The following is a 23,688-nucleotide window of genomic DNA, read 5'->3' as shown; positions in this document are numbered from 1 at the left end:
CATCCTCCACGAGCCTCAGGTGAGAGGGTCTAACCCAAGCAAGCACTGGAATCGAGGGAAAAACCCAGTTTGAGCCTTGTGTATGCAAAGTATTTAGGGGCCTTAAAAAAGGGGAAAAAAAAACCCTGCCTGGCTGAGAGCAGAGACACTAAGAAGGAGCCATGCTGAGCACGTAGAAGGAAAACTCCTTTTAAACGTGACCCATCAGCGGCCAAGAAATAACGTCCCCTCTCCAAGAGACAGGGGCCAGCGGGGCCGCAAGCGGACAAGACTCCTCCAGGCAGGGGCTGTGAGTGGACACAGACTACAAAGAGCCGGGCCAGCCTGTGCGCCAGGGGCTGGTTTCTTCACATCTCCCTGGAAGGGAGGCCTGCACATTTTTATTGGCCTTTTTCTTCCCATTTCCCACCCCGCTTCTGCAGCCTCCTGTGCCCCCCACCTCCTCCATGCTCCATGGGCTGAGTTTATCGCAGCCCAGCTCGCGTGGCACGGGGCTGGCAGGGTGCTGCGGGGACTTGGCAGATCGGGGTCACTCCGAGGTTGCTTTCCTGTAGGATGGGACTCCTGGAAGGCTTTCACGCCATGTGCAGCTCATTCAACCCATTGCTTGGCTTATGGGGGAGGAGGAAGAGGAGGAATGGCAGGCATCCCTGGGAGGGGATGAAGGCCTGAAGAGGGGAGAGGGAGTTTAACTCCTTCCTGCCAAGTCCGGCTGCGGAGGGGTGGGGCACAGATACACCGGGGGTAAGACCTCCTGCCCCCCCGCCCCCCAAACCGTGGCAGGGGAGGGGGCAGCTCCATCCCACGACTGCATCATCCCAATCTCAGACAGCAGCCGCCCAGCTGGGGCTAGCCAGAGCCGCTCCACAAGCCATCCAGGGAAAAGGGAGGCGGATCCACGCCCCCGAAACCCGCCTGTGCCCTTGCACCCGCGGGCAGGGCCAGAGGACCCTGTTTCCCTGAATCCCAGATATCTGGCTGACGCTGATCTGCTGCATTTGGTTCGCCCAGCCCTTCCCCGGCTTCCCCCTTCCCCTCCCGGCAGCATCAAGAAAGCCAATAATGTCTCCGCACAGCCCTCGCGCCAAAGGGATGAGAGCGTGGAAGCAATTCCACTTGGCTCGGCCGGCGCGGTGAGTCAGGAGCAGTTGTTTGGCTTGTCAGGCACCCAGGTCTGGCAGGGACCCGGGCAGCCTTGTTTTCTTTCCGCTCTATTAACCTTTTCGGGCCCTTTGCCCCTGCTCTGCCCCAGCCCCGGATCCAGACAGCCATGGCCAAGCCCGCTCGCTCGGGCCCTGCCCTGAACGTGCCCGGGGGAGGGAGAGGGTTGGCGTGTCGCTCCAAGCAGGTCCCGGCTGCCAAGGTGCCCCGGCGCACCCCGACAGGGCCACCTGAGCTGCACACGGCATTCGGGGCTGCTAGACAGGCTGGCCCCTTTGCAGCCACGAGCAGCAGCTTGCACGGGGCGGGGGGCAAGTCCAAAGCAAGAAAGCAGTGTGCTTTCACCCTGAGCAGCACCTGGGCTAACCTGCTGCCCGTCACAGCCCCGTTGGGATAAGTGAGGATAAGTGACTTGCCCAAGGTCACATGGGGAGTCAGTAGCAGAATGGGAGACAGGCCCCATCTCCCAGGGCACAGGCCGGTCCTGAGCCCCAGAGCCAGCCTACCCCTGGGAAGGGAACCAGATGCTTTCCAAGCCGCAGCTCAGACAGACAGCAGTAGTTTGGCCAGACCTCTCGCCCTGAAGGCACGTGCACATCCCGGGGCAACCAGAAGCTAGATGGTGGCAACATCCCAGCTGCGAGGCAACAAATCCTCCATGCCACCCTGTACCAAGGATCCTGGCAACCTCCCCTGCCCAGCCCTGATTCCCGCCTCAGCCGGGAGGGCACATCCCACAGAGGCCGAGAGCCCCTGGGATGGGAGGGATTCCCCCAACGGACCGGAGACCGCAGCGCCAGGCCAAGGGGAAGCGGCGTGGCTCGCTGCCCTGCCTGTGGTCAGCCCCAGGAATAAGAGGGAGGCGGCATCAGAGGCCTACAGGCACCCACGGGTCGCCAGCCCCCAGGCAGGGCACGTGCCCACGGCATTGCCCCCGCAAGAGACATGTGGCTCCAGCTGTGCCAGGGGACGGCCCACTGCTCCCGCCCCAGGCGGGCGAGGGGTCAGGGCGACCTACAGCAGCCACAGACCCGCGCCGCCCCGAAGCAAGGAAGCGGGGGAGGCAGCCACGATTCCTGGCTTCTAATTTCAGGCTCTGCCAGCAACGGGGGTGTCTCCGGCCACTCCTCCCGTGCCTCAGTTTCCCCTCCTTCTCAGAGCCAGGAACGACTCTCGCTTCCGAAACCAGGGAAGCCCCGAAGAGGAAACGTCCCCGGAGACGTGCCAGGTGCAGATGCGTCTCAGGCAGCTCCCCTGTTCCCATCTGTCCCCCTCCGCTGCTCTCCTAGGACGGCAGGCAAGCCCCCCCGGGAGGACCAGGGAGCTTCAGCCCATGAAAGCTGGTGCTACGTATGCACATATCTATTACACGTGCACACACACATTGGTCTCTAATGATGCTTCTCAACCTTTTTAGACACGAGGCACCCCTGGACAGACACAAGGAAAATACCAGCTCAGGTTTCCCTGGTTTTTTCACGACAGAACGATAATAAGAGCGTTTTTTCTGCTGCAAAGATTCAGAAAGCCACTGGCTAACGCTTCCAAATCTGACATCTCTGGATTTGTCTTGTGGATCACGTTTGCACACCTACCCGTGCTAACGCTGCGTGTCAGCCCAGGGCACCGATGAATGGATCTCAAGGCACCCTGGCTGGGAATCGCTGATCCATGTAAGGCACAAATCTACCCGGCAGACTAACCTGGCTGACGGCTGCAGCCAGAGCCAAGCAGCCCTCCCCACTCCTGATACAGAAGAGAGACAGAGAAAGGCTGTGTGCATGTGTGCACTGGTGTCCACATGTGCACATGCATGCATGTGCATGCATGGTGTGCGCAGACATGGAGGTGTGCATGTGCATGTGTGTGTGTGTACATGTGCACACACAGGAAGAAAGATGAGCTTAGGCTGGACAGGGGGAAAACTGGAGGCTCTGGAAAAACACAAGTTAAACCAGTCAGAGGAAGACTGAGAAGAAAAACAGGGTAAGTGGGCTATTGAAGAGAGAGGGAGGGTGTGCGCGCGTGCGACACACGCAGCCACACACACACCCATGCATGCACCAAGCGAGATGTGCAGGCCGGCAGCTGAAGAGAGCGGGCAAGGAGAGGGGCAGAGCGGACCGGGTGGGTGCGCGCATGGCCCGGGGGGCAGGGGACGAGGTGGTGGATGACCAAAGTCATTGAAAAATTTTTGGCACGCCTGCCCCGGAGAATCCTGGCCCCCGGCCCAGCGCGGAGCTGAACTTAAACAAACTCCTGTTGCAGCCATCTGCTTGATTTTAAAATAAATCAAACAATCTGTTGAGCCGTGGGTGATCAAGTTTCCATCTGCGCGGACGCCGGCTCGCCTGCCTGGAGCCTGCGCTTGCCTCTACCAGCCAAACCCTCCCGGCAGCATTTGGCCTCGCTAATTCCTCCAGGAAAAGAAGAAACCGGACCTCCCCCCCTCCCAGCCCCTGCCCCTGCCCCCCCGCCCCAAGCCTCCAAACTCGAACCAAGTGCTATTTTTACAGCCGCCCACTGAACAGATACACATCTTAACAGGGAAACAGGGCTGGGGTGAGAGTGTGGGGCAGGCCATCCCTTCTAGGTCTCCTCCTCTCCCCGCTGCCCGGGCAGGGGAGCTCCTTGTCAACACGCCCCCCATCCCCACGCCATCGCGGGATAAAAATAACAGACGCTCCGGGCTGGACCGAGCGACCCATCGGGGACCCCACGGGAGCGGAGCCGCAGAGCGGCCCGAAACAGCAGCGGTGACTCCCGCCTCCCGAAAGCAGGGGAGCACAGGCTCCCCCTCCTTCCTGCAGGCACGGCCTCCCTTGTGCCTCAGTTGCCCCAGCGCCGCCAAGTGCCCAGGCTCTCGCCCCTAGGCTAGCCTCTTCTCCGACCCACGTACAGCGCCTGACGCAGGGCGGCCCACGGAGCGGCTCGTACCCACCGCCGGGTCCCGCAGGCACAAAGCCACCTTCCAGGTCTGGGCGTGCTGGTTGTAGCCGTGTCGGTCTCAGGACACGGGCAGATACGGTTCTTTGCGTCAACGTGGCATCGTTTATTAGACCAAGCTAAAAAAGCGGCCTGCGAGTCCGCGACCAGCCCATCTTCTTCCCAGCCGGCCCTGCACCCCGTCCCGTCTCTCGCGGCACCACGGGCCCCGCACCCTGCCCCACGCGCAGCCCCCGCTGCGACGGAGGAAGGCGCCAGCCAACATGACCAGAGAAGGGGTTGGGGGGGAAGAGGCAGCGAGACCCGGGGAGCAGAGCCAAGGGAAAAGGGGAGGCCAGGAGACGGTGGTTAGCTCTCGTCCAGCCCCAGCAGTAGCCAGGCTGACCCCGGACGGCGGGGCTGGGGCTGCCGGCCCGCTTCGCACGCCTCCACGTGCAAGAACCGCCCTCCCCTCAGCCCCAGCGCAGCCCGTGCTAATCGGGCGCCTGTCTCTGGTTTGCATCTCGTGTCGGGGGCTGGTGTTGGAGGGGGGTGAATTTACTGCACCTCTGAGAGCTTCCAGGCATGCAGAGCCCCGGGCTCCCCGTGCCAGCACAGCGCAGACAGCCTGGAGTTGCAACGGTCTCCTGAGACCTGCTGGGATTCGCAAGCCGGGCCGGAGTCCTGTGCGGGGCAAGGCGGATTAGAAACAGCACCGTGTTTTTCCCAGGCCCCGAGAAAACAGAGCGGACCCGGCCGTGCGACGGGGAGGCCCCCGGCACTGTCCCGGCGGGTGCCCTTGCACGCGCGTGCTCCGCACATTGCTGCCGCCCCTGCCCTCGTGCCAGCTGCAAGGGGCGATGCCCAGGCTAGAGGCGAGCCCCGCCGGGAGAGTCTGCCCGGCGGAGGGGCGCACGGCAGGCATCGCTCCTTGCCAGGGCGATGTCCTTGGCACTCGGCGCCGGGGAGGGGGATAGGCAGGGGAGGCGCCCGGAGCAGCGAGGGCCCTGCTCTCCCTCGGCAGGCGGGCGCGGACAAAGGCGTGGGTCGCGCCGCCAGCCGGTCCCAGGCACCGCGTGCCCCCTCGCCGGGCGCTGCCAGCAGCAGAATAAACACCTCCCAGTGCAGAGAGCGGCCCGGAGCCAAGAGCTGCCCAGCTCCTGTAAACAGTCTCTCCCCCGCCGCTCCCAGGGCCCGGGCGGGCGCTGGCGCTGCGCAGGGAGCGCAGGACCGGGCGGGGGGGGCGCCGGGTGTTTCGAGTCACAGGCGTCCGGCGTGGGGGCAGGGCCAGACGCGCAGGCATGGGAGGCTGCTGCCAAAGCATCTGCACACGCAGACCAGAATATCCCAGCCCGCCCGGGGAAGCCGGCGAGCGAAGCAGGGGTGGGCGTCTGCCGGCAGAGGCCCAGGCCTCAAACATCTCGGGCGGCGCGGCACACGCCGGTTGCGGCTTGCTCTGCCACCCACCCCGGGTTGTGGTTCCCGAGACAGGCGGGTCAGCCCTCGGGTGCGAGCCTGCCAGCGAATACCCAGGGCATGGCAGAAATGCAGCGGAGGCCCTTTCCCCGGCGTGGTACCCAGGTGCACAATTCTCCTGGTCCCTGCAGACTGCGCGTGGGCACAGGGCTGCTGGGAAATAGGGTACCGACTGCTTCTGGGGTGCAAAAGAGGGGATTATGCCCCTGGCTGGGAGAAGCCCCAGCAGGGGCCTCCTCGTCCCCTCCCATCCTACAGCTACTTTCCTCGGCTATTAAACAGCTGCCGGGTTCCACCCCAGAGCTGGCCGCATTTCAGCCGTGGGAGCTCCTCGCGCGAGGCAGGGCGAGCGCCACGCGTGGAAGCAGCGGACGGGCTCTCCTCCGAGCCCAGGAGCCCCGCGTGGAGGGAGGGAGGAAGCCGACGCTGCCTGGCTGCCAGGCAGGAGAAAGCCCAGATTCCCCCGTTCCCGCACAGCTGTTCTGGACGGCAAACAGAGGAGCAAACTCCGTCTCCCACTCGGCAGCCGCCGCGGCCAGGCCATCTGGAGCGTCTCTGCGAGCGGAGAGGCATGTTCTCCCACGGCAGGCCCTCCGTCAGACGCAGGGTACCAGCGCCGGCTTCATCCCAGCCGGGCCGATAAACCGCCATCGCTAGCCAAGCCCACGGGGGAGGGAGGGATACTGCACGGGCCTTTTCTCCTGTGTCAGGGTAATTCCCGCACAGGAGCAGCCTGGGGGTAAAACCCAGGGCCAAGGCATGGCACAGAAGAGGAGTTTGCAAGGAACAGCCGTGCACCCACTTCATTGCACGGCGATGACGCGACCGGGCCCTGCTTTTGCTGCGGAAAGCACACGGGCTCTGGCTACCCCAGACAACCCCCCACCCCAGCTTCTCCTCTCCCAGCCGAAAAGCATGCCCAGAGGAAGCACGCAGGCTGGGGGGACACTTCAGGGCTGGCTCACAGTGGAAACGTTTGCATGCCACGTGCAGAGCCGCGGATGCACAATGCAGGCAGAGGCGCCGTGCTGGTGGCGATTTGCTGCTCCCTCTTCCAGGGCTGGACCCAACGCTGCCTCCCAGCTACACCCACCCCCACGACTCGCCACCCCCCTGACGTCCCCTTGCATCGGGCTGCGAGCTCAATGCCTCCCTCGCCACCAAACCGTTCTGCGCTCCAAGGTCCTGGCCAAGCTGCCACGGCAGCTGCGACCACTACGCTCCACGGGGCTGATTTGCAGCTCATATCCCTCTCCTCCACCACCTCTTCCAAGGAAAAGGGGAAAACAGGGAGGTGCCAAGGCCAAACACTGCTCCACGGGACCAGGGGCTCACCCCCTTCCTCCCCACAGGTGCACGGCGCCACCTCACCCACCGCAGCCTGGGTTAGCAGGGAGGCTGGGAGACCCAGACGCATAGACAGTGCCAGCACCGCTGCACTGAGGCCTAACGCCAGGGCATGAGTAACAAGAGAGGCCCGGGCATGTGGCCCACGATGCCCACACAAGCTCTGGCTTCCTCCTGCATGTAGGACCAGGTCTGTGCTCTGACACCGTGGCACTCTGTCACCTTGGCCATGTCACCTTCCCAGACCTCATGTGCACCGGGGGTGGGGGGAAGGGACCCAGACCTCTCAACACCTGGGCAGCTCCCAGCACCGTGCCACCTAGGGCTCAAGCTCCTCTGCTGCCCCAAACACCCTGGGCCAAGGGAGAACCCCTGTGAGCACTACGGGGACCATGACACGCCTTCACGTGATCGCTTCCAGGCACTGTGCCTGGGTGATGGCTGCAGCAGGTTACGCACAGATGCTCTGAACCGCAGCGCCCTCCCGGCCACGGCCAGGAGACCCGGGGAGACGAGGCCGTGACAGCTGCTGTGCAGACACGGAGGAGAGGCCCGCTGGCACCTGCCCGCCCCGCAGCCGAGTCAGGGCTTTGCACAAGTTGTGCCCCGCCAGCCGCCGACGCAAATAAATCCCAGCCAAGCGTCCCAGCCTCCGGGGGAGCGGCCGCAGCACTCTCCCTTCCTCTGCCTCTTATCTCTGGCACGGCCCAGGCACGGGGCGGAGGCGGCTGACCCTGGGAGGCACTTCGGTCTCGCCCGTCTTGCAAACAGGGAGAGCGTCCCTGGCCTTTCCCCGGGCCGCGCGGATCCTGGCTGACCCCCGTGCACCCGGCTTCCCAGAGCCTCCCCCCGCCCGAAGCCGAGCCGGAAGCTAGTGGGATGAGGCCAGACGGAGATTTCCTGAGCCCACGGGCAGCGCCTGAATAACCGGCGGGGCCAGCTCATCCCAAAGGGGTTCGGGAACCCGCAGCACCACAGCCACGGCAGACCCAAGACGCCCGTCCCTGCCGGGGCAGAAGGCAGGCGGGTGTCCGGAGGCCTCGCCTCTAGCCTGGGCATTGCCCCTTGCAGCTGGCACGAGGGCAGAGCACGTGTGTGCAAGAGCACCCGCCGGGCAGAGGGAAGCTGGAGGCAGGGCACACTGCTAGCCACACATGCACTACCTGGCTGCAGCCCTGCCGTGCCCAGAGCCGGGGCTTTGCACCAGCATCTCCCTGCCCCAGACACAGCCTGGCATTTGTGCACAAGACACAGCCCATGCTGCTCACGGTTTCGCTGGCTCCAGCCTTTGGTGTCGCCAGCTCCACAGAGGCCAAACCTGGGCCGACGGGTCCCCATTGCGCACGCCCCGCAACCTCTGGTCCCGTCGCTCCCTGCAAGCCTGTTCACTAGCGGCATAGGCATGGCCTGCCCAAGAGCTGGGACCCTCCACGCTCCAGGGCCGACCTATTTCTGAGCAGGGCAGGGTGGCCGCGGACTTGCTGAATAACCTTTCGGCTCGTTAAATGAAAGCTATTCATCACCCAGCCCTTGCCTGGGACGGAACGAGGCCACCGCCGAGACCTCCCCTCCCGCCCCGATGCAGCTGGGCACCCTGCAGAGAGCGACAGGGAACATGCAAGCGTGCAGGGAGTTGCAAGCCAGCAGCGAGGGGAAGGGGCCCTCATGGGCTGTGGGAGGCAGGCAGGGGGTCTCCAGCCCTGGCAGACCTCCAGGGCAGGCCGCTTGGCCCAGAGGATCAGGTCGAAGGAGGATGCGGCGCAGCAGCTGCGCGCACCCTGGATAAACAGATGACTTCAGTCCCCGGAGAGCGAGCGGAGGCCCAGGTGGCACGGAGGGGACTCGGGCCGGGCGAGGGGCGTGCCAGGCTGCACGAGAGCTCGAGCGGTCTGCACCGAGGCAGCATCCCCCTGCAAAGCCGAGCGAGGGGGCGAGGAGAGGATTCCCCCCACCACGGAGAGGAGCCGTGCCGAGGCCACGCCGGGGTTGTTTATCCAGCCGCTCGGCTTGGCGCTGCGAGACGGCGGAGGTTAAAGGGAGCGCGCAAGGCCCGAGCGGGACACAGCTGTTCAAGAGGCAGACGCCGGGGCGGGGGGAGCGGGGCCAGACACCGGCTTGGGAAGCCAGGCCCACGAGGTGGGGGGAAAGGCAGAGGGAGCAAAGCAACGGGGGTGGCGATGCCCCTTGCCAGGCCAGAGCTGGCTCCAGCTACGGAGACGCTCTCCCCATACGCCGTCTCCGCCTCTTGGGGGGAGAAAAGGGGTTTCTGTGCGCAGCTTTTGCTGGAAAGCACCACGAGCATCTCGCCCCGGCCAGCTGGGAGAGGGGGGAGCAGGGAGCAGCCCTCCTCCGCTCGGGCGAGGGAGCCGGCGGCCTGGCACAGACGCCCCGGGAACGGCTGGCGCCCCATTTCACTGCCACCAAATAAAGCTCTGGGATCTCCTCCCCACAACAGCAGAGCCTGCTGCCCTGCCAGTGCCGCGGTCCAGACCCGCGCAGCAGGAAGGGGCGGAGGGGCCGAGCTGCCCCCCGGGAGGGACGCATCCATCTCCGCCGGCTGCGACGGCAGGAGGGAAACCCGGCCCGCCGCTGGGAGCCTGCCACGGGGGAGAGAAGGCTGCTTTCTCCGGGCACAGCAGGAGCCCCACGCCCGGGCAGGAGACAACGAGCGAACTGGGGGTCCACGTAGAGGGCATCTGCCTCCGCACCGCGGCCCACGAGCTGGGAGCCTGCAACCAATAGGCGTCCGAACCCTCTTTCCCGCCCGAGTCTCCGGCACGGCACGCGGCGGGGGGCGCATGCTGGCCGACGGTGCTACCCGGCCTGCCAGAGCGCCCCGGCATCTCTGGCGGCCCCGATGCACGAGCAGGGGCCCAGCGTGCGGCTCGCAGCGGGGAAGGCGGCCACGTCCGCCCCGCTGGGATCTGTCTGGCTCATTCGCCGCCCCTCCCAGGCGCACGAGGACAGCGGGGAGAGCAGCCTTGGCTCCCTGGAGGGCCCCCGCCTCCGTCGGGTGAATCAGCCTTGGGCCCGGCCAAGGACGGAGCCAGCAGCTGGATCCCCAGGAGCCGGCCAAGCTGCCTGCACCGGCATGCAGAGCAGATGAAGGGGACGTGAATCATGCGAGGGAGGGCTGGAGCAGCTCCGCGGACGCTCTCTGCGCCATCTCCCGGGGGGCTGGAAGGGCGCCGCGCACCTGACGCGGTGCGACGTGGCGCTCCAGGGCCGCGCGGCGCCAAGGCGATGGGGCGTGCAGGCCGGCTCTCCCGGCTGCGTTGGGCTTGGCACGGCCGGCGGGCACGAGGGGGACGTCGCTTCCTCCTGCTGCTGCCTAGCAAAGCCTCCGTGCCTCGGCCTGTGGGCTCCTGGCAGCACTGCTAGGGGCAGCTCCCCCCAAATACGAGAACGATGACCCACCCCAAACACCAGCCATCCTGGCTCCGGAGCCGGGGCACTGCTCGGCCATGCTTGCACCACGGTGCAAGGCACAGAGCTCCTAACCACGCTGGAGAGCTGCTATCCGTGCCCGAAGGGGCTCTGCGGCCGAGCCAGCCCGGCGCACGCTGCAGAGACGGGGCATGCATGAGACCGGTGGGGCCGGACAGACAGACAGACAGAGATAGATGGCTGCTGTCAAAGACCCGGCGGTCCAGGAGGCTCCGCGGCCGCTGGCCTGGGCAGGGACGACGGCGGGCAGACACTCTTCCCTGGCACGGCTCAGGCTGGTCTCATGGTCATCAGGAGACGGGCCAGGGGTTTCGGGTTAGGAGCATCCTCTCTGCTGCTGCTTCTGCCTGGGAGGAGGAGGAGGAGGATGAGGACAAGGAGGAGGAGGAGGAGGGGAAACCAGGTGGCGAGCTGCTGAGGCAGCAAGAGGTGCAGAGGACGTGGAGGGGGGCAACGGAGAGCCCCGACACTGAGCAGCTGCTCAAGCAAGGTCACCCGAACCTCGGCAAGGAGGGAGAGGAGCCTGAAATGCCTGCAAAGGGAAGCCAGACATTTCTCCCAACCTCGCTGGCAGGGGAAGGCAAGAGGCGCATTTTCCAAGCGCCGCTTCTCGGTTTGCCCCAGGGCAGGCTGCGCCCCAAGACACCAAGTCGCACGATGACTCTCTTGCCACCTGCACGCCGGAGCAGGGATGGCACCGACGGGCCAAGCACAGCTCACCAAGTGCCCACGGGGCCGGTCTTCCACCTCCCGCTGCCAAATCCCCGATGCTGCCAGGCAGCGTCCGCCCAGCCGGCTCCTCCTCGGCCAACGGGCTATTGCAAGCCACAGCTGCACCGTGCCCAGCAAAGGGACCCCGCTAGCTTGCAAGTGGCCAGGCCGCGCTGATCTCGCTTAAACTCTTGCTCCAAACTGCACCGGACTCCAGCTACCTTCGCCGGCGCTTCAGGAAAACGTTCCCATTCCCAAGTAGAGCTTTTTATTCCCCAAGAGACAGCCCCACACATCCAGCACAGGACAGCGTCCCAGTAAGTCTTCCAGGTGCCCCTCGGGAAATGCCAGCTCCGTTTTCACTCCATTTTTGACTACGGGGCAAGGACAGAGCAATTCTTCTGTCCATACAGATCACAACAGCTCAGAATAGTTTAATGCTCTGGATTCCTGTTTGACATCTCCGGGCTCATCTTGTGAATCATGTTTGTGCACCTAACGGTGCTGTCTTTGCATGGCAACGTTGAGACGGTCTCTCAAGGCACCCCAGGGGCTGCACCCCCCTCACTGAGAATCGCTGCATTAAGTTGAACCAACTGCACCCGGGCTGAGCTTTTCCTATCCTCGTTCAGGAGACGCTGCCAGCCTCCTGCCCTCTCCCCGGGGGCACGGCCTGTGAAGAGCTCACGTTTTTCATAGTTTCATAGCTGGTCGCTAAACCAGATGGGGCAACTGGCAACTGATGCCCAGGAAAAAGCCAACCTATTAAATAGGTACTTTGCGTCAGTCTTTCATCAGTCACACGGGATGCCCATGCCTGCTATGGGACAGGGAGAGCCGGGTGAGGGGGATCCCCTACCCTCCATAAATGCTGACCTCGTGAAGGAACACCTTGAGAAGCTGGATACCTTCAAGTCAGCCGGCCCTGACAACCTGCACCCCAGGGTACTCAAGGAGCTGGCGAGCGTCATAGCCCAGCCCCCGGCACGGGTCTTTGAAAACTCCTGGCGCTCTGGTGTAGTGCCCGAAGACTGGAAGAAGGCCAATGTGGTGCCGATCTTCAAGAAAGGGAGGAGAGTGGATCCGGCTAACTACAGGCCCATTAGCCTGACTTCTGTCCTGGGGAAGATCTTGGAAAAGTTTATTAAGGAGGCCATCCTTGAGGGACTGGCCCAGGCTAACATCCTAAGGGATAGCCAGCACGGGTTTGTTGCGGGTAGGTCTTGTTTGACCAATCTCATTTCCTTCTATGACCAGGTGACCTATCACCTGGACAAGGGAGAAGAGATTGATGTCATATATCTTGACTTCAGAAAAGCTTTTGATCTGGTATCCCATGATCACCTCTTGGCCAAACTGCCCAGTTGTGGCCTTGGCTCCACCACGATCCGCTGGCTGGGAAATTGGCTCCGTGGTCGGACCCAGAGGGTTGTGATTGATGGCAGTCACTCATCGTGGTGCCCTGTGACCAGTGGGGTCCCTCAAGGCTCTGTCCTGGGACCCATACTGTTCAACATCTTCATTAACAATGTGGACATTGGAGTCAGGAGTGGACTGGCCAAGTTCGCCGATGACACCAAAACTTGGGGGCAAAGCATCCACGCCAGAGGACAGGTGGGTGATCCAGGCTGACCTGGACAGGCTCAGCAAATGGACAGACAAGAACCTCATGGTGTTTAACACCGAAAAATGCAAGGCTCTCCACCTTGGGAGGAAAAACCTGCAGCACCCTTATAGGCTCGGCAGTGCTACGTTGGTTAGCACTACAGAAGAAAGAGACTTGGGGGTCATCACTGACCACAAGATGAACATGAGCCTGCAATGCGATGCTGCGGCTAGTAAAGCGACCAAAACGCTGGCGTGCATCCATAGATGCTTCTCGAGCAAATCCCGGGACGTCATTCTCCCCTTGTACTTGGCCTTGGTGAGGCCGCAGCTGGAGTACTGCCTCCAGTTTTGGGCTCCACAATTCAAAAAGGATGTGGAGAAGCTTTAGAGAGTCCAGAGGAGAGCCACGCGCATGATCAGAGGTCAGGAAAACAGACCTTACGATGACAGGCTGAGAGCCATGGGACTCTTTAGCCTGGAAAAGCGCAGGCTCAGGGGTGATCTGATGGCCACCTATAAGTTTATCGGGGTGACCACCAGGATCGGGGGGAACGTCTGTTCACCAGAGCGCCCCAAGGGATGACGAGGTCGAACGGTCACAAACTCCTGCGAGACCGTTTCAGGCTGGACATAAGGAAGAATTTCTTTCCCGTCCGAGCCCCCAAGGTCTGGAACAGTCTGCCAGCGGAGGTGGTTCAAGCACCTACACTGAACACCTTCAAGAGTAAATTGGATACTTATCTTGCTGGGATCCTATGACCCCAGCTGACTTCCTGCCCTTTGGGCAGGGGGCTGGACTCGATGATCTCCCAAGGTCCCTTCCAGCCCTGATGTCTATGAAATCTATGAAACTCTCTGATTTGGAAGTGCCGCGACAACCAGGGCAGAGAGAGAGGAAGGGGCATTCGCAACCCCTGCCACAGCTCCGTTTTGGCCGCCGGGGAGAACCGCAAAGCAGAACGAGCAATGAAGGGCCTGAAGTCAGCCTGCCTTCGTCGGTCTGGAGCGCGTCAGCCGCCAGGATTTCAAAAGGGATGTTTGGAGAGCATCCTTTGGAGGGCTACAAGGGTCTCTCTTCTGATTTCCGGCCAGCGCAAGCAGAGGGTGCGAGGCCAGTCCCAGGAGCACGCGCTCAGCAACGCGAATGCCAATGGAGCTACTCCCCGCTTATGCTGCCGGGGGATCAGCAGGGAGCCCGACCGGCTCAATCAGAACCATGTGTGCCTCGCAACGTGCTAACGTGACACAGGAGGATAATTTGTTTCAGGCTCCGGAGGAAGCCAAGCCTCAGGTTCAAAGCGCCTACGCTCCCTTGAAGCCGGGGGGTTCGTATCGTGGCCGAGATCCCGCAGCCCTTCGCTCTCTGCAGGCCAGCGAAGCGCTGGGCGGTTTGGAGTACAGGAGCCCTTCCAAGGAGACCTGTGAAAAAGGCAGCTTGTGTGTGCAACATGAAAGCCTGGGGGAAGTCTACAGGTCTGGCGTGTCTCGCCGCCGTAACACGAACTGCCAGCCCTGCGGGGTTTCCCAGTGGAAGCCGAGGCCGCCACACTGCAATTGCAGCAAGCCGCTAACAAGCGCCTGAATGTAAAAGGGGCGGGGGGGGAACAACCCTTGTCTATCCGACACGCAAGGGGATTTTCTACACGAGTTGCCAGGACTCGCACGTTTTCTTGGGTCTCTGAGCACAGCAGGATTTTTGCACGCGCGCGGACTCTCTCCGCCGGCATATACGTGCAGCGCATATAGCAGGGTGCGACTCTTCTACACAAGAAACAGATTAGCAGCCTTATAGGCAAAGAGCAGGATGGTTTCCGTTCTGGAAACCTTAGACCGTAAGGAAACATTATTCCCATTTTCCAGATGGAAAAACTAAAGGCACAGAGTAATGAAGAGACGGGACTGATGCCACCCGAAGAGCCAACAACAGATACAGGAGCCTAACGCAGGCCTCCCTAGTCCCAGCCCGCTGTCTTGTCCACAAGGCCTGGCTTCTCCGACACAAGACCAGTTTCACCTGCCTTTTTCACGTTCAGGCGTTGAGCAGAGCCGAGCCAGGACGCAGGAACAGGCACGGCTCAAGCCGAGGCATCTATTTGCCTAGAGACAGCCGAGGCAGAGGGGAGATGCAGGCGCACACCTGTGTTTTCTCAGCTGCTCGGGAAGCCAGTCCCTGCTGCACTCACATGGTGATTCAGCCTGGGAAAGTCACTCACCCCCGGCGGGTATTTGCACGGTCATGAGAATGAATCACTGTGATAAAGGCCAAGCCAGCAACTCGTGTCCAGGCCGCTACACTTTCACAATCATTTTGCAAGCCCATGGTCTGCAATGCATCCAGTGCACGTATGTTCGGGCTTTTTGCTCTGTGGACGTGTGCAACGCAGGCCGCCTCGGGAAGCTGTTCGGAGCTGGAGACAGAGAGGCTGGATGCGAGCTGTTGGACAGGCAGGTACCCTCATCGCCATCCCTCTGCTGACCAGGCTCCTGAAGCGCAGATGCACACGCTGGGTTTGCTGGATGGGCTAAAGCAACAGGGCTCTTATCTCAGACACGCAGCATGTGTGGCAACCTATGTGCTCCTATTCAAGGGCCCTCCCAATGCTTGTTGGCTTGATACCCGTGCCAGTGCAAACAGCAAACCCCATGCGTGCCCAAGCAGGCGCAGGTCTGCAATGGCCTCACACACTGCCTCGAGCACGTGCAGCCTCCTCGCATGAGACAGAGGTTACAGCTGCCCCCACCATAGCCCCACTTTGGAGGCAGAGACAGCGCAGCAAGCGGGATCCCTCGACACCAAGCTGAAGAGCTGATGCAGTCAAAAAGAAAGACCCCGCCAAACTCCTGGCACTTCTTTCCTTCTAGCACCTGGGGGGTTAGGAAGATGCACCTCTACAGTTTAGATGCAGAAATAGGGTGCACATCCTGAAAGCCAAGGGGGCCTTTCTCTTCTCCCTGGAGCCCTGAAAACCCTTGGGAGTGGCTGGTTTCACCGGGTGAATACCCAGCAGCTGTGCAAACGGCAGACACAACTGCAGCGACGTACCCCGCGGGCACCCGCCCTCCTGCACAAATCGGGCCCTTCGTACACGTTTGACACCGCGCTGTGAAGCGTCCTCTACAGAGCTGCAGGCTCCAATGCCTGCCCGACCTTCAGAGACAGCTGTGCCGTTTCCAGCCCCGCTGCCTGGACGAGCATCACGCGGCAGCCAAGGCGAGCGCTGCCGTTCTGGAGGCGGTGGAGGTGCTCCCTGCTGCAGCGAGCATCGCCGGTCCCTCCAGCTGCTCCTTTCCAAGGGCCTGCTCTTCTCCCCGACCTTCAGCCCTCCCATCTGTACCGCACAGCATTGCCTCTTCCCACAGCCAAGGGGCCCATCCATCACACGTGACAGCAGCCCAAGCCTTTAGACTTTCAAATGTCGCCTTACTGAGGAGCTGGGATTGGGAAGTCCCCCCCCGCCCAACATGTATTCGTTCATGCTCCAAAGTGAATGTGAGACGGAGGTTGCAAAGGACCAGGCTACCCTGCACAGATCCGTCCAGCCTGGCCGTCCAGCTGCCCCCAACTCGTTCCAGCCCGATGTAGTGGCAGAGATTTTCCACCGTGCACAGGGACAGCTGTTTCCACAGGGGAGCTCCAGCCACCCACAAGATATCAAGGAAAGGGGCAGGCCACCCTACAGCATCACCAGAGGGTGCTTGAGGACCACCCTTGATTAACAAGGCCACACATGGCCAGGGAGGGATACACCACTCTGCAGAAGTACTGGCCTACAGCCCAGACCGACCCCAGAGAGCTAGGACAGAGTCCAGGACCCTAGGCTCCGAAGTGCATCCACGTTGTGTGCAAATCCAGCAGCCCTTTGCTTGCGAGAGAGACGAAACTCGCAGTCAGCAACCGGCCCCCGCGTCCAGCCAACCGCAATGCAAGCCACACACGGCGTGGGGGACCCCCAGGGGCACGAGCTCTCTGCTTGCAGGCTACAGCTGCCTACAGGGCTGGGGAGAAGAGCGGGTGGAGGTATCACAGCTACAGGCAGGGGTTTTTTTTGGAAACCACCTAAACACCCCAGCGCTGCACCCCCCAGCAGCAGGGACTCAGACACAAGCCGGGGGCCGACATGGTGCAGAGAGACAGGCAGGCTGTTACGCAGACCGAGGCCGATGACAAACGCGAGCAGCTGTCCAGGCAGCCAGCCCCACCAGGAGAGGGCAAGACTCGGTCTTGAGGCCTCTAGAAGGGGTCTAGGAGTGAAGCAGCTTTAGTCCCAGGATGCCTGACAGCATCTAGGTGGAAACAGGGCAAGGGGCAGCTACCGGGAGCTTCCGACTGACGTGATTTAATCCCATAGCTCTCGTCGCGATCCCTGCGAGCCGCGGACGCGCCGTTGCAAAAGGACCAGGTAACATGGTAAGAGAAAAGCCGGGTTCTTCGCTGCCATGCCCACGAGAGGACAGATTAGAGCCAGTCTGCACTGGGGGGGCACAGGGGATGGATACCCATCATAGCCCACAAGCTCGCCACAAACCACTGCCCTTGCACCCCCGCTACTGCTCCAGCAACCAGGAGCTAGGGGGGAAGGAAAGCAGGCTTGCACTGTGCCCACCCTGCAGCAACGCTTTATTTTCTGACCCATGCCGGCAGGCTGTGCTGAGCAGAAGGCCTGATACAACCACCACACAGAGGCATCTCTGATTTAATTAGTCTCTAAGGTGCACATCCACCTGCCTTCTCCCTTGCTGACCTCACAGCCGTATTCCCTACAGCTCTGGCAAGGCCTCAAGGAAGCCCATCATCCAGCACGGGCGTGCAACATGCTGCAGACAATTATCCCGCATGGAGGCAGAGTCAAACCATCCAGCCCACAAACAACCCGAGTCCATCCAAGACGTGAGCTCCTGACCCAGGCTGAGTCCTGTCCTTGCCGTCAGCTTGGCCTGAACGGGGCGGGGATCCCCACCCGCCTCCCAGGGCACCCCGGGGAAAGGCACCGGCGGGAGCGGGCATCTCGCTGCCTTTTATTTAGCAAACCAGCAGGTGAGTTTGTACAAGAAGCCGACTTTACACATAAGCCTTCCACCCAGAGCCAGATGGCTGCGTGTCTGACACCCCCTACGCACAGCTGCGCCGTCTCCCTGCAAACCAGCCTCACACGAGGGGGCTGCGACTCTGGGGCGGTGCACCGCGGGGGGAGGGAATACAATACACGCAGGGGGAAAAATAAAATAATGCACAGCTGCAAGGGTTACAGGACCTAATACAGGCCCCTTCCCTTCTGCATGTCCAAGCGCTGCGGCTGGTTTGTCTGAAAGGGGAGCGAGCAGCCGGGGAAGCACCGGTGGCTTCGTGCTCCTACAGCTCCCCCCGCTCGGCTGACTTTCCCCTCCTGACACAAAAGGCCGCTGGTGCGATTCGGATCTGGGAGAGCGCCGCAGACGGGAGCCAGAGGGGAAGCTCTCTCAGCGGCAGATGCTTTCCCCTCGGCCAAAACAAGCAGGCAGGGCTGCCCGGCTGACGCGGAGGAATGCCAGGGCAGGGGGTAAGGGTGGGGAGGAGCCCCCACCAGTTGAGACCCTATCCCGGGGCCCTCTTGCTGGATTTCACGCGGGCTTTTCCCCCGACGAAGAAACCGGGGGCGCCGCGTCCCCTCCGGGCAGGGTGGCGTTCTGGGTGCCGGGAATGCACGCTGCAGGAAACTTGGGAAGCAGATGTGCGCGTCTGCTGCCGACGCTCGCTCGAACGATGACAGGGCTGCTCTGGAGCAGTTCAGATGTCGGTGCAACCCGCTCCCCCAACACACACACGCACAGCAGCACCTGTTCCCAGCTCAAGTCCCCTTCGCCTGGAGAGAGATCGGCAGGGGCCAGAAAGCAAAGCTGAGCGAGGAGAAATGGCTGCAGGCCGCAAGCACAACAGAGGCCTCTTTACAAGTGAGGGGAAGAGAAGAAGGGCTGGAGGATGCAGGGCTCAATCCTACCCCCCCCCCCCCGCCTTACCCAAGTCGTCCTGCTCAGGTCAACGGGACTGACCCCCAGCCTTTAACCTTGCAGCTGCTTCTAATGGAAAGGGATTTGACACCTGGGTCAACGGTAGGAGCGGAGGATCGGCTCTGTCTCCATATTCACTGCGGATTCACGCCAGCAGCCCGCAAGGCAGGCAAGAACATACCCCAATGGGTTTGCAACAGCAGACAAGGGCTTTGGGGCAGGGTGGGGGTCCTGCAAAAGACCTCCGTAAGACAGCATCTCCATCCTGCTGCCTGCTTCTGGGGCCAAACCAAGGGTCAGCGAGGTCAAAGGGGACGGTCAGGCCCAGTCTGCTCTGCAAAACTTTGGTGTAGAGCACTTGGCTGAGAGCGCGTCCAGAAGAAAGCAGGGCCCTTCTTTCTGCACGCTTCCCTGAGCGGGGTCAGGCTTTTGCGGCTGTGCCCTCACTAGCAAAAGGCGCGTGTAGGTGTCCCTGCAGCTTTTGCACTGCTACTGGTGCCTTCCTGACATACTCTGGGCATAGAGAGAGCCCCGCGGACCTGCTAGCAGCATCTCGGCCTCGGCGTGCTGGCACTCCTCGCTCCCTAGCTCCATCCCAAGTACAACAGACGCATGGATCAAGCCTCACGGGGCGAGTCTAGGTGCAGCCGCAATGCCTCTGGGAGGCTCACGTGAACCGAGCACGGCAGCATCACCGGATCAGTACGACCCCAGAGCAGCAGGGATGCACAGGTACTCGCGGCAGCTGGAGGACCACTGCAACACCACGCAGCCTGGAGGCACCCGCCGAAACATTAGTGACCCAGAGCCCGGTTTACAGCCAGGAGCAGAAGTCACAGTGCACTGAGGTCTTCAGGCTGAGAGGAGGCAAAGCCCAAAGCAGACAAGCTGGCAAAGAAGGACGTGCGCTGACAGCAGCTCACACAGGCCCAGCGCAGCAGGGCACGCTCCTCGCTCTGCCTTGCCACCCTCCGAGCAGGTTCAGCGACTGCCTGGCCAAGCAAAAGGGAAAGCCTCGCAAACTTGGCAGCGCGACAGCATCCAGGAGCAGCATCCCCCTGCGCTGCAGCCGGCACGGAGGATGCAGCTTGCAAAACCCCTAGTAAATGGTATTTTTAAAAATCAGCCAGGAGAAAATGTGAGAGCTAGGAAATGGGGAGTGCCGGTCTCAGCCAGGCCGAGCGCCAGGCCCGTCCCTGCTGGCTGAGAACAGCGCCCAAAGGTTTCCAAATGACCCAGTGATTCCAGAGACCTTGGTTTGGTGGCCCAGCCCGCGATACCCACAAGGAGCCTGGTATCCAAACGCCGCAGAGCCCCAGCCTCCAAGAACCAGGGCGCTGCAAGCGTCACCGCTAGGTCAGCCAAGGGCATGAATTTGAGCTTCCTACCAGCTGACAGCGAGAGGGGGAGACTGCAAGATGCAGGCCCTGCTCTCGTGCGAGCAAACTCTGAGGCAACTCCTCCAGGGTTTGCCCTGAAGCAGCAACAAATGCCGATTCTCGGCTCAGCCGGCGTTGCAAGGTTGTGCCAACAGAGCGGAGCCCCGCCAGGACGCCAGCGCATCGCCCCCCGCGGCGAGCGAGCTCTGCCAGCCAACCCCCCCAGCGTGGAGGCAGCTCTGCCGGGAGGAGGAGGTGGCTGCCAGCCAGGCTTCAGCTCGGAGGGAAACAAGCTGCCTGCGACCACAGCTATGCCGGAGGGCTCGGATGCTGTAGCGATGGGGGCAGGAGCCCTGTGGCGTAGCCGGCCCCTGGGCTCCCTTCCAGGCCGGGGTCCCCCAGGGCTCGGTGTCACGCGGCTGAGTACAGGACACCCGGGGAGGCCTCCGTGAACTTGGCAGCACCGAACGGAGGCCCCTCGGCTTTAGCATGAGCGTCCGATACAGATCAGCTAACCCAGCCCCGATTCCCACTTGGGTTAACTCAGATCGACCCTCCCGTGGAGGCAAGACCCCGGGCCCGCGAGGCAGTTGCAAGGAGGTGTCTCTCCCCGTTTCACAGGCAAGCGAAGCCAAGCAGAGAGAGCCAGGAACAGATTTCCTCGCTCCCAGGCCCGCTCCGCTCCATACCCATCTCTCCACACGAGCTACTTTATAATTAGCCTGTGCTGAGCGGCACGGACTCAAAAGGGATCTCGTTCCAGCTGATGGAAAAACAAGGTCCGGGCAAACAAGCTGGCAATTTCCACGGTAACCTTTCCCTGCTGGAAGGGGATCCTGCAGCTGGTCTGGGAGCCGGCAGCTCTGACAAGATCTAACGGCGGGAGCACAGGCTACGCGGCGATCATTTCCCCACCCGCGCGGGCCCTCTGAAGACCTGCTGCCCCCCTCTCCGTGGCTGCTGAGAATCAGACGAGGCCGCTCTCTCCATCGCAGCACGCAGGCCGGCGCCCCGTAGGACGCAGAGTCCCGGGCAGCGTTCGTGGCCCCTGCACATCTGACTTGCAGAGACAGGCTCGTTCCCACAGGGAAAAGCAGATGGCGCGAGGAACGCCTCCCCCGCCCCAGAAAGCCGGTGCGGGCAGCAGCGAGCGGTCTGCCTGCTGCCAGCACTCGCGCTCCTCGGGAGGGAAAAACTTTGCTGCAGCTTCTTGCGAACACCCACACGGCGCGATAACGCTGCTCCTAGGGGAGGCCCTCGTCTGCCGGGGGCAGGCCTGCCCCTTGAGGGCTCCCCGGGCTGGGACAGAGGGAGGGAGACCCTCGCTGCTCTGCCCGACCGGGCAACGGCTGCCGTTCGGGCCTGGGAGCGGGTCCAGCACAGGGGCCAAAGCAGCTGGCACGAACGCGGGCTGCATTTCTTAGCACAACTACTGCGGCGACCCCACGAGGAGGCAAGGTCCCCCCCAGGACCGGCTCGTGACAAACCACCCCCAGAGGCATTTCCCTCCTGGATCAGACGCGTCAAAAAAGCACCCGACCGTCCCACCCACCCACCCCGAGTTCAGGGAAACCGAGGCAGGAGGCCCTTACCTTGGGGAGGGCCGTCGGAGGCGGTGCAGCCAGCAGGTCCGGGGGCATCATGCTTTTGCCAGCCAGGACCACCGCTCTGCAGTCCAGGCACGCTCCGATGATCAGCTGCTTCCCGTCGTCCACCAGCAAGCTGTTGGGCACCCGGAGCGTGTAGAGGAACACGGGGAGCCGGGCCACGCACACGGCCCTTAATCCGAGGCATCGCTTCTTCTCCTGGCGGCAGAAGAAGCAGATGAAGGTCTCCACTTTGTACTGCCGGGACCAGGCGCTGCTGGGGTGGTGGGCGTTGCGGCCCTCGTGCTGCGCCCACTGGCCCAGCAGGTCGTGGTAGCAGAGGACGCAGGTGGACACCAGCCCCGTGGCGTCGGCCGGCCTGGCCCGCGGGGCCGGGGGGTAGACCGTGAGGAAGGGGAAGAAGGGCTCCTTCTCCCCGAAGCGCCCGGGGGGGTTCACGTTGAGCTGGAACTCCTTGCCGGTGCCCAGCTCGGCCCCGCAGATGTAGCAGAAGGAGGCCAGGCCGGGCTTGGCCGCCGGATGCCCGGCTGCGTCGGTGCCGGAGAAGACTTGGTGGTACCTGCCCAGGAAGCTCTGCACGGAGGTGATGAGCTCCTCGTCGCGGCACGCCCGGTACATGGCCCACAGGTCCTGCAGCACCCCGTAGCACTTGCGGCAGCTGCTCACCTCCCAGTGCTTGCTCAGCCCCTTGGCGCCCGGCGGGCAGGGCAGCAGGCTGAGGAAGGGGAAGTGCATGGCGCTCTTGGCGTTCCCGTTGGCGATCTTGGCCGAGACCGGCCTGGCCTCCTTGCCACAGCCCTCGCCGCACAGGTAGCAGGCTTCCGGCGGGCCGGCCTCGCCCCCGGGCGCCCGGGGCCCGCCGGCGCCCAGCGGCACCACGTAGAGCCGCTGCAGCACGGGCACGCCGGCCAGCTCGAAGCCCTGCCACTGCTGCATGAGCGAGGCGAAGCACCCGGGGCACACCAGCGTGCTGCCCGCCGCGCTGATGGGCCGGGCGCCGGCCGGCGGGCTGTGCAGCCACAGGAAGGGGAAGAAGGGCGCCTGGGCCGCCTGCTCCTGCTTCTGCACGTGCACGGGGCGCTGCGCCCCGGGGGGCAGCGGGACGCCGCAGATGTAGCAGGCGGGCGGCGCGTCCTCCTCCCACGCCCAGCGCCCGGCGCTCATCTCCGGCGCCCGCGGCTCGGACAGGGAGGACAGCTCGGAGTCGCTGCCTTCCTCCCCCTCGGCCGCCTCCTCGGCGTCCTCCTCCTCGTCCTCGTCCTCCTCCTCCTCCTCCAGCGGCTGGCTGCTGCTGGTGCTGCTGGCCCGGCTGCGCCCGGCGGGCAGGCTCCAGGCGGGCGCGGCGCGGCGCGGCCCGGCGCTGCCCGGCTCGCCCTGGTGCGGCCGCTTGAGCCAGTACATGCGCTTGTCCAGGGGCGTGCGGCTGCGCTCGAACGCGTCCCACTGCTCGCCCAGGAAGCAGCGGCACACGGCGCACACCAGCGCGCAGCCCTCGGCCGACACCCCGCGCGCCCCGGGCGCCGGCTCCTGGTGCTGCAGGAACGGGAAGAAGGGGCCGCGCTCGCGGGGGGGCTTCACCTGCAGCTTCAGCGCCTGCCCGCGCCCCATGGCCCCGCCGCACACGAAGCAGCGCAGCCCGCCGCCGCCCTCCTCCGCCGCCGGCCCGTCCCCGCCCGCCGCCGCCGCCGCCGGCCGCTCCAGCGCGGCCATGAGCCGCTGCTTGCGGGACACCGGCGCCTCGCTCATCGCGCCGGGCGCCGCTGCCCGGCGCTAACTTTGTCCCCGCGAGAAGTTTGGCCGCCGGCTCCGCAGCGCCATCGCCGGCCCCGCCCCGCCCCGCCCCGCCCCGCCGGGCGGAGCCGCCTCCCCGCGGTACCTTCATGGCGCCGGGCCGTCCCTTTATGGCGCGCTGGCACCGGCCTGACGGGCCGCCCCCCCCCCCCCCGCCGAGCAGCGCCGGCAGGGTGCGCTGGGACCCCGCGGCCGGCCCGCGCCTGCGCTGCCTTTATGGCGCAGCGCCTCTAGGATGGGCTGGGACCCCG

At 63.5% G+C, this 23,688-nt stretch overlaps 1 protein-coding gene across 2 annotated transcripts in view; it reads right to left on the bottom strand.

The window, feature by feature from the left end:
• Positions 1-23,444, bottom strand: part of GSE1 (Gse1 coiled-coil protein) — a 188,332-nt gene extending 164,888 nt beyond the window's left edge. For both annotated transcript variants that reach the window (XM_090061840.1, XM_090061841.1), the window contains exon 1: positions 21,632-23,444. In XM_090061840.1, the coding sequence (XP_089917966.1) occupies positions 21,632-23,392 (1,761 nt within the window). In that variant the 5' untranslated portion in view covers positions 23,393-23,444. The remainder of the gene's footprint in view (positions 1-21,631) is intronic.
• Between the last annotated feature and the right edge of the window lie 244 nt (positions 23,445-23,688).

Source organism: Crocodylus siamensis, chromosome 9 (assembly GCF_052110815.1).
Source record: "Crocodylus siamensis isolate JL-2025a chromosome 9, ASM5211081v1, whole genome shotgun sequence".
Taxonomy (NCBI): Eukaryota; Metazoa; Chordata; order Crocodylia; family Crocodylidae; genus Crocodylus; species Crocodylus siamensis.
Note: the sequence above shows the minus strand (reverse complement) of the source record. Positions and strands in the feature narration are given on the sequence as shown.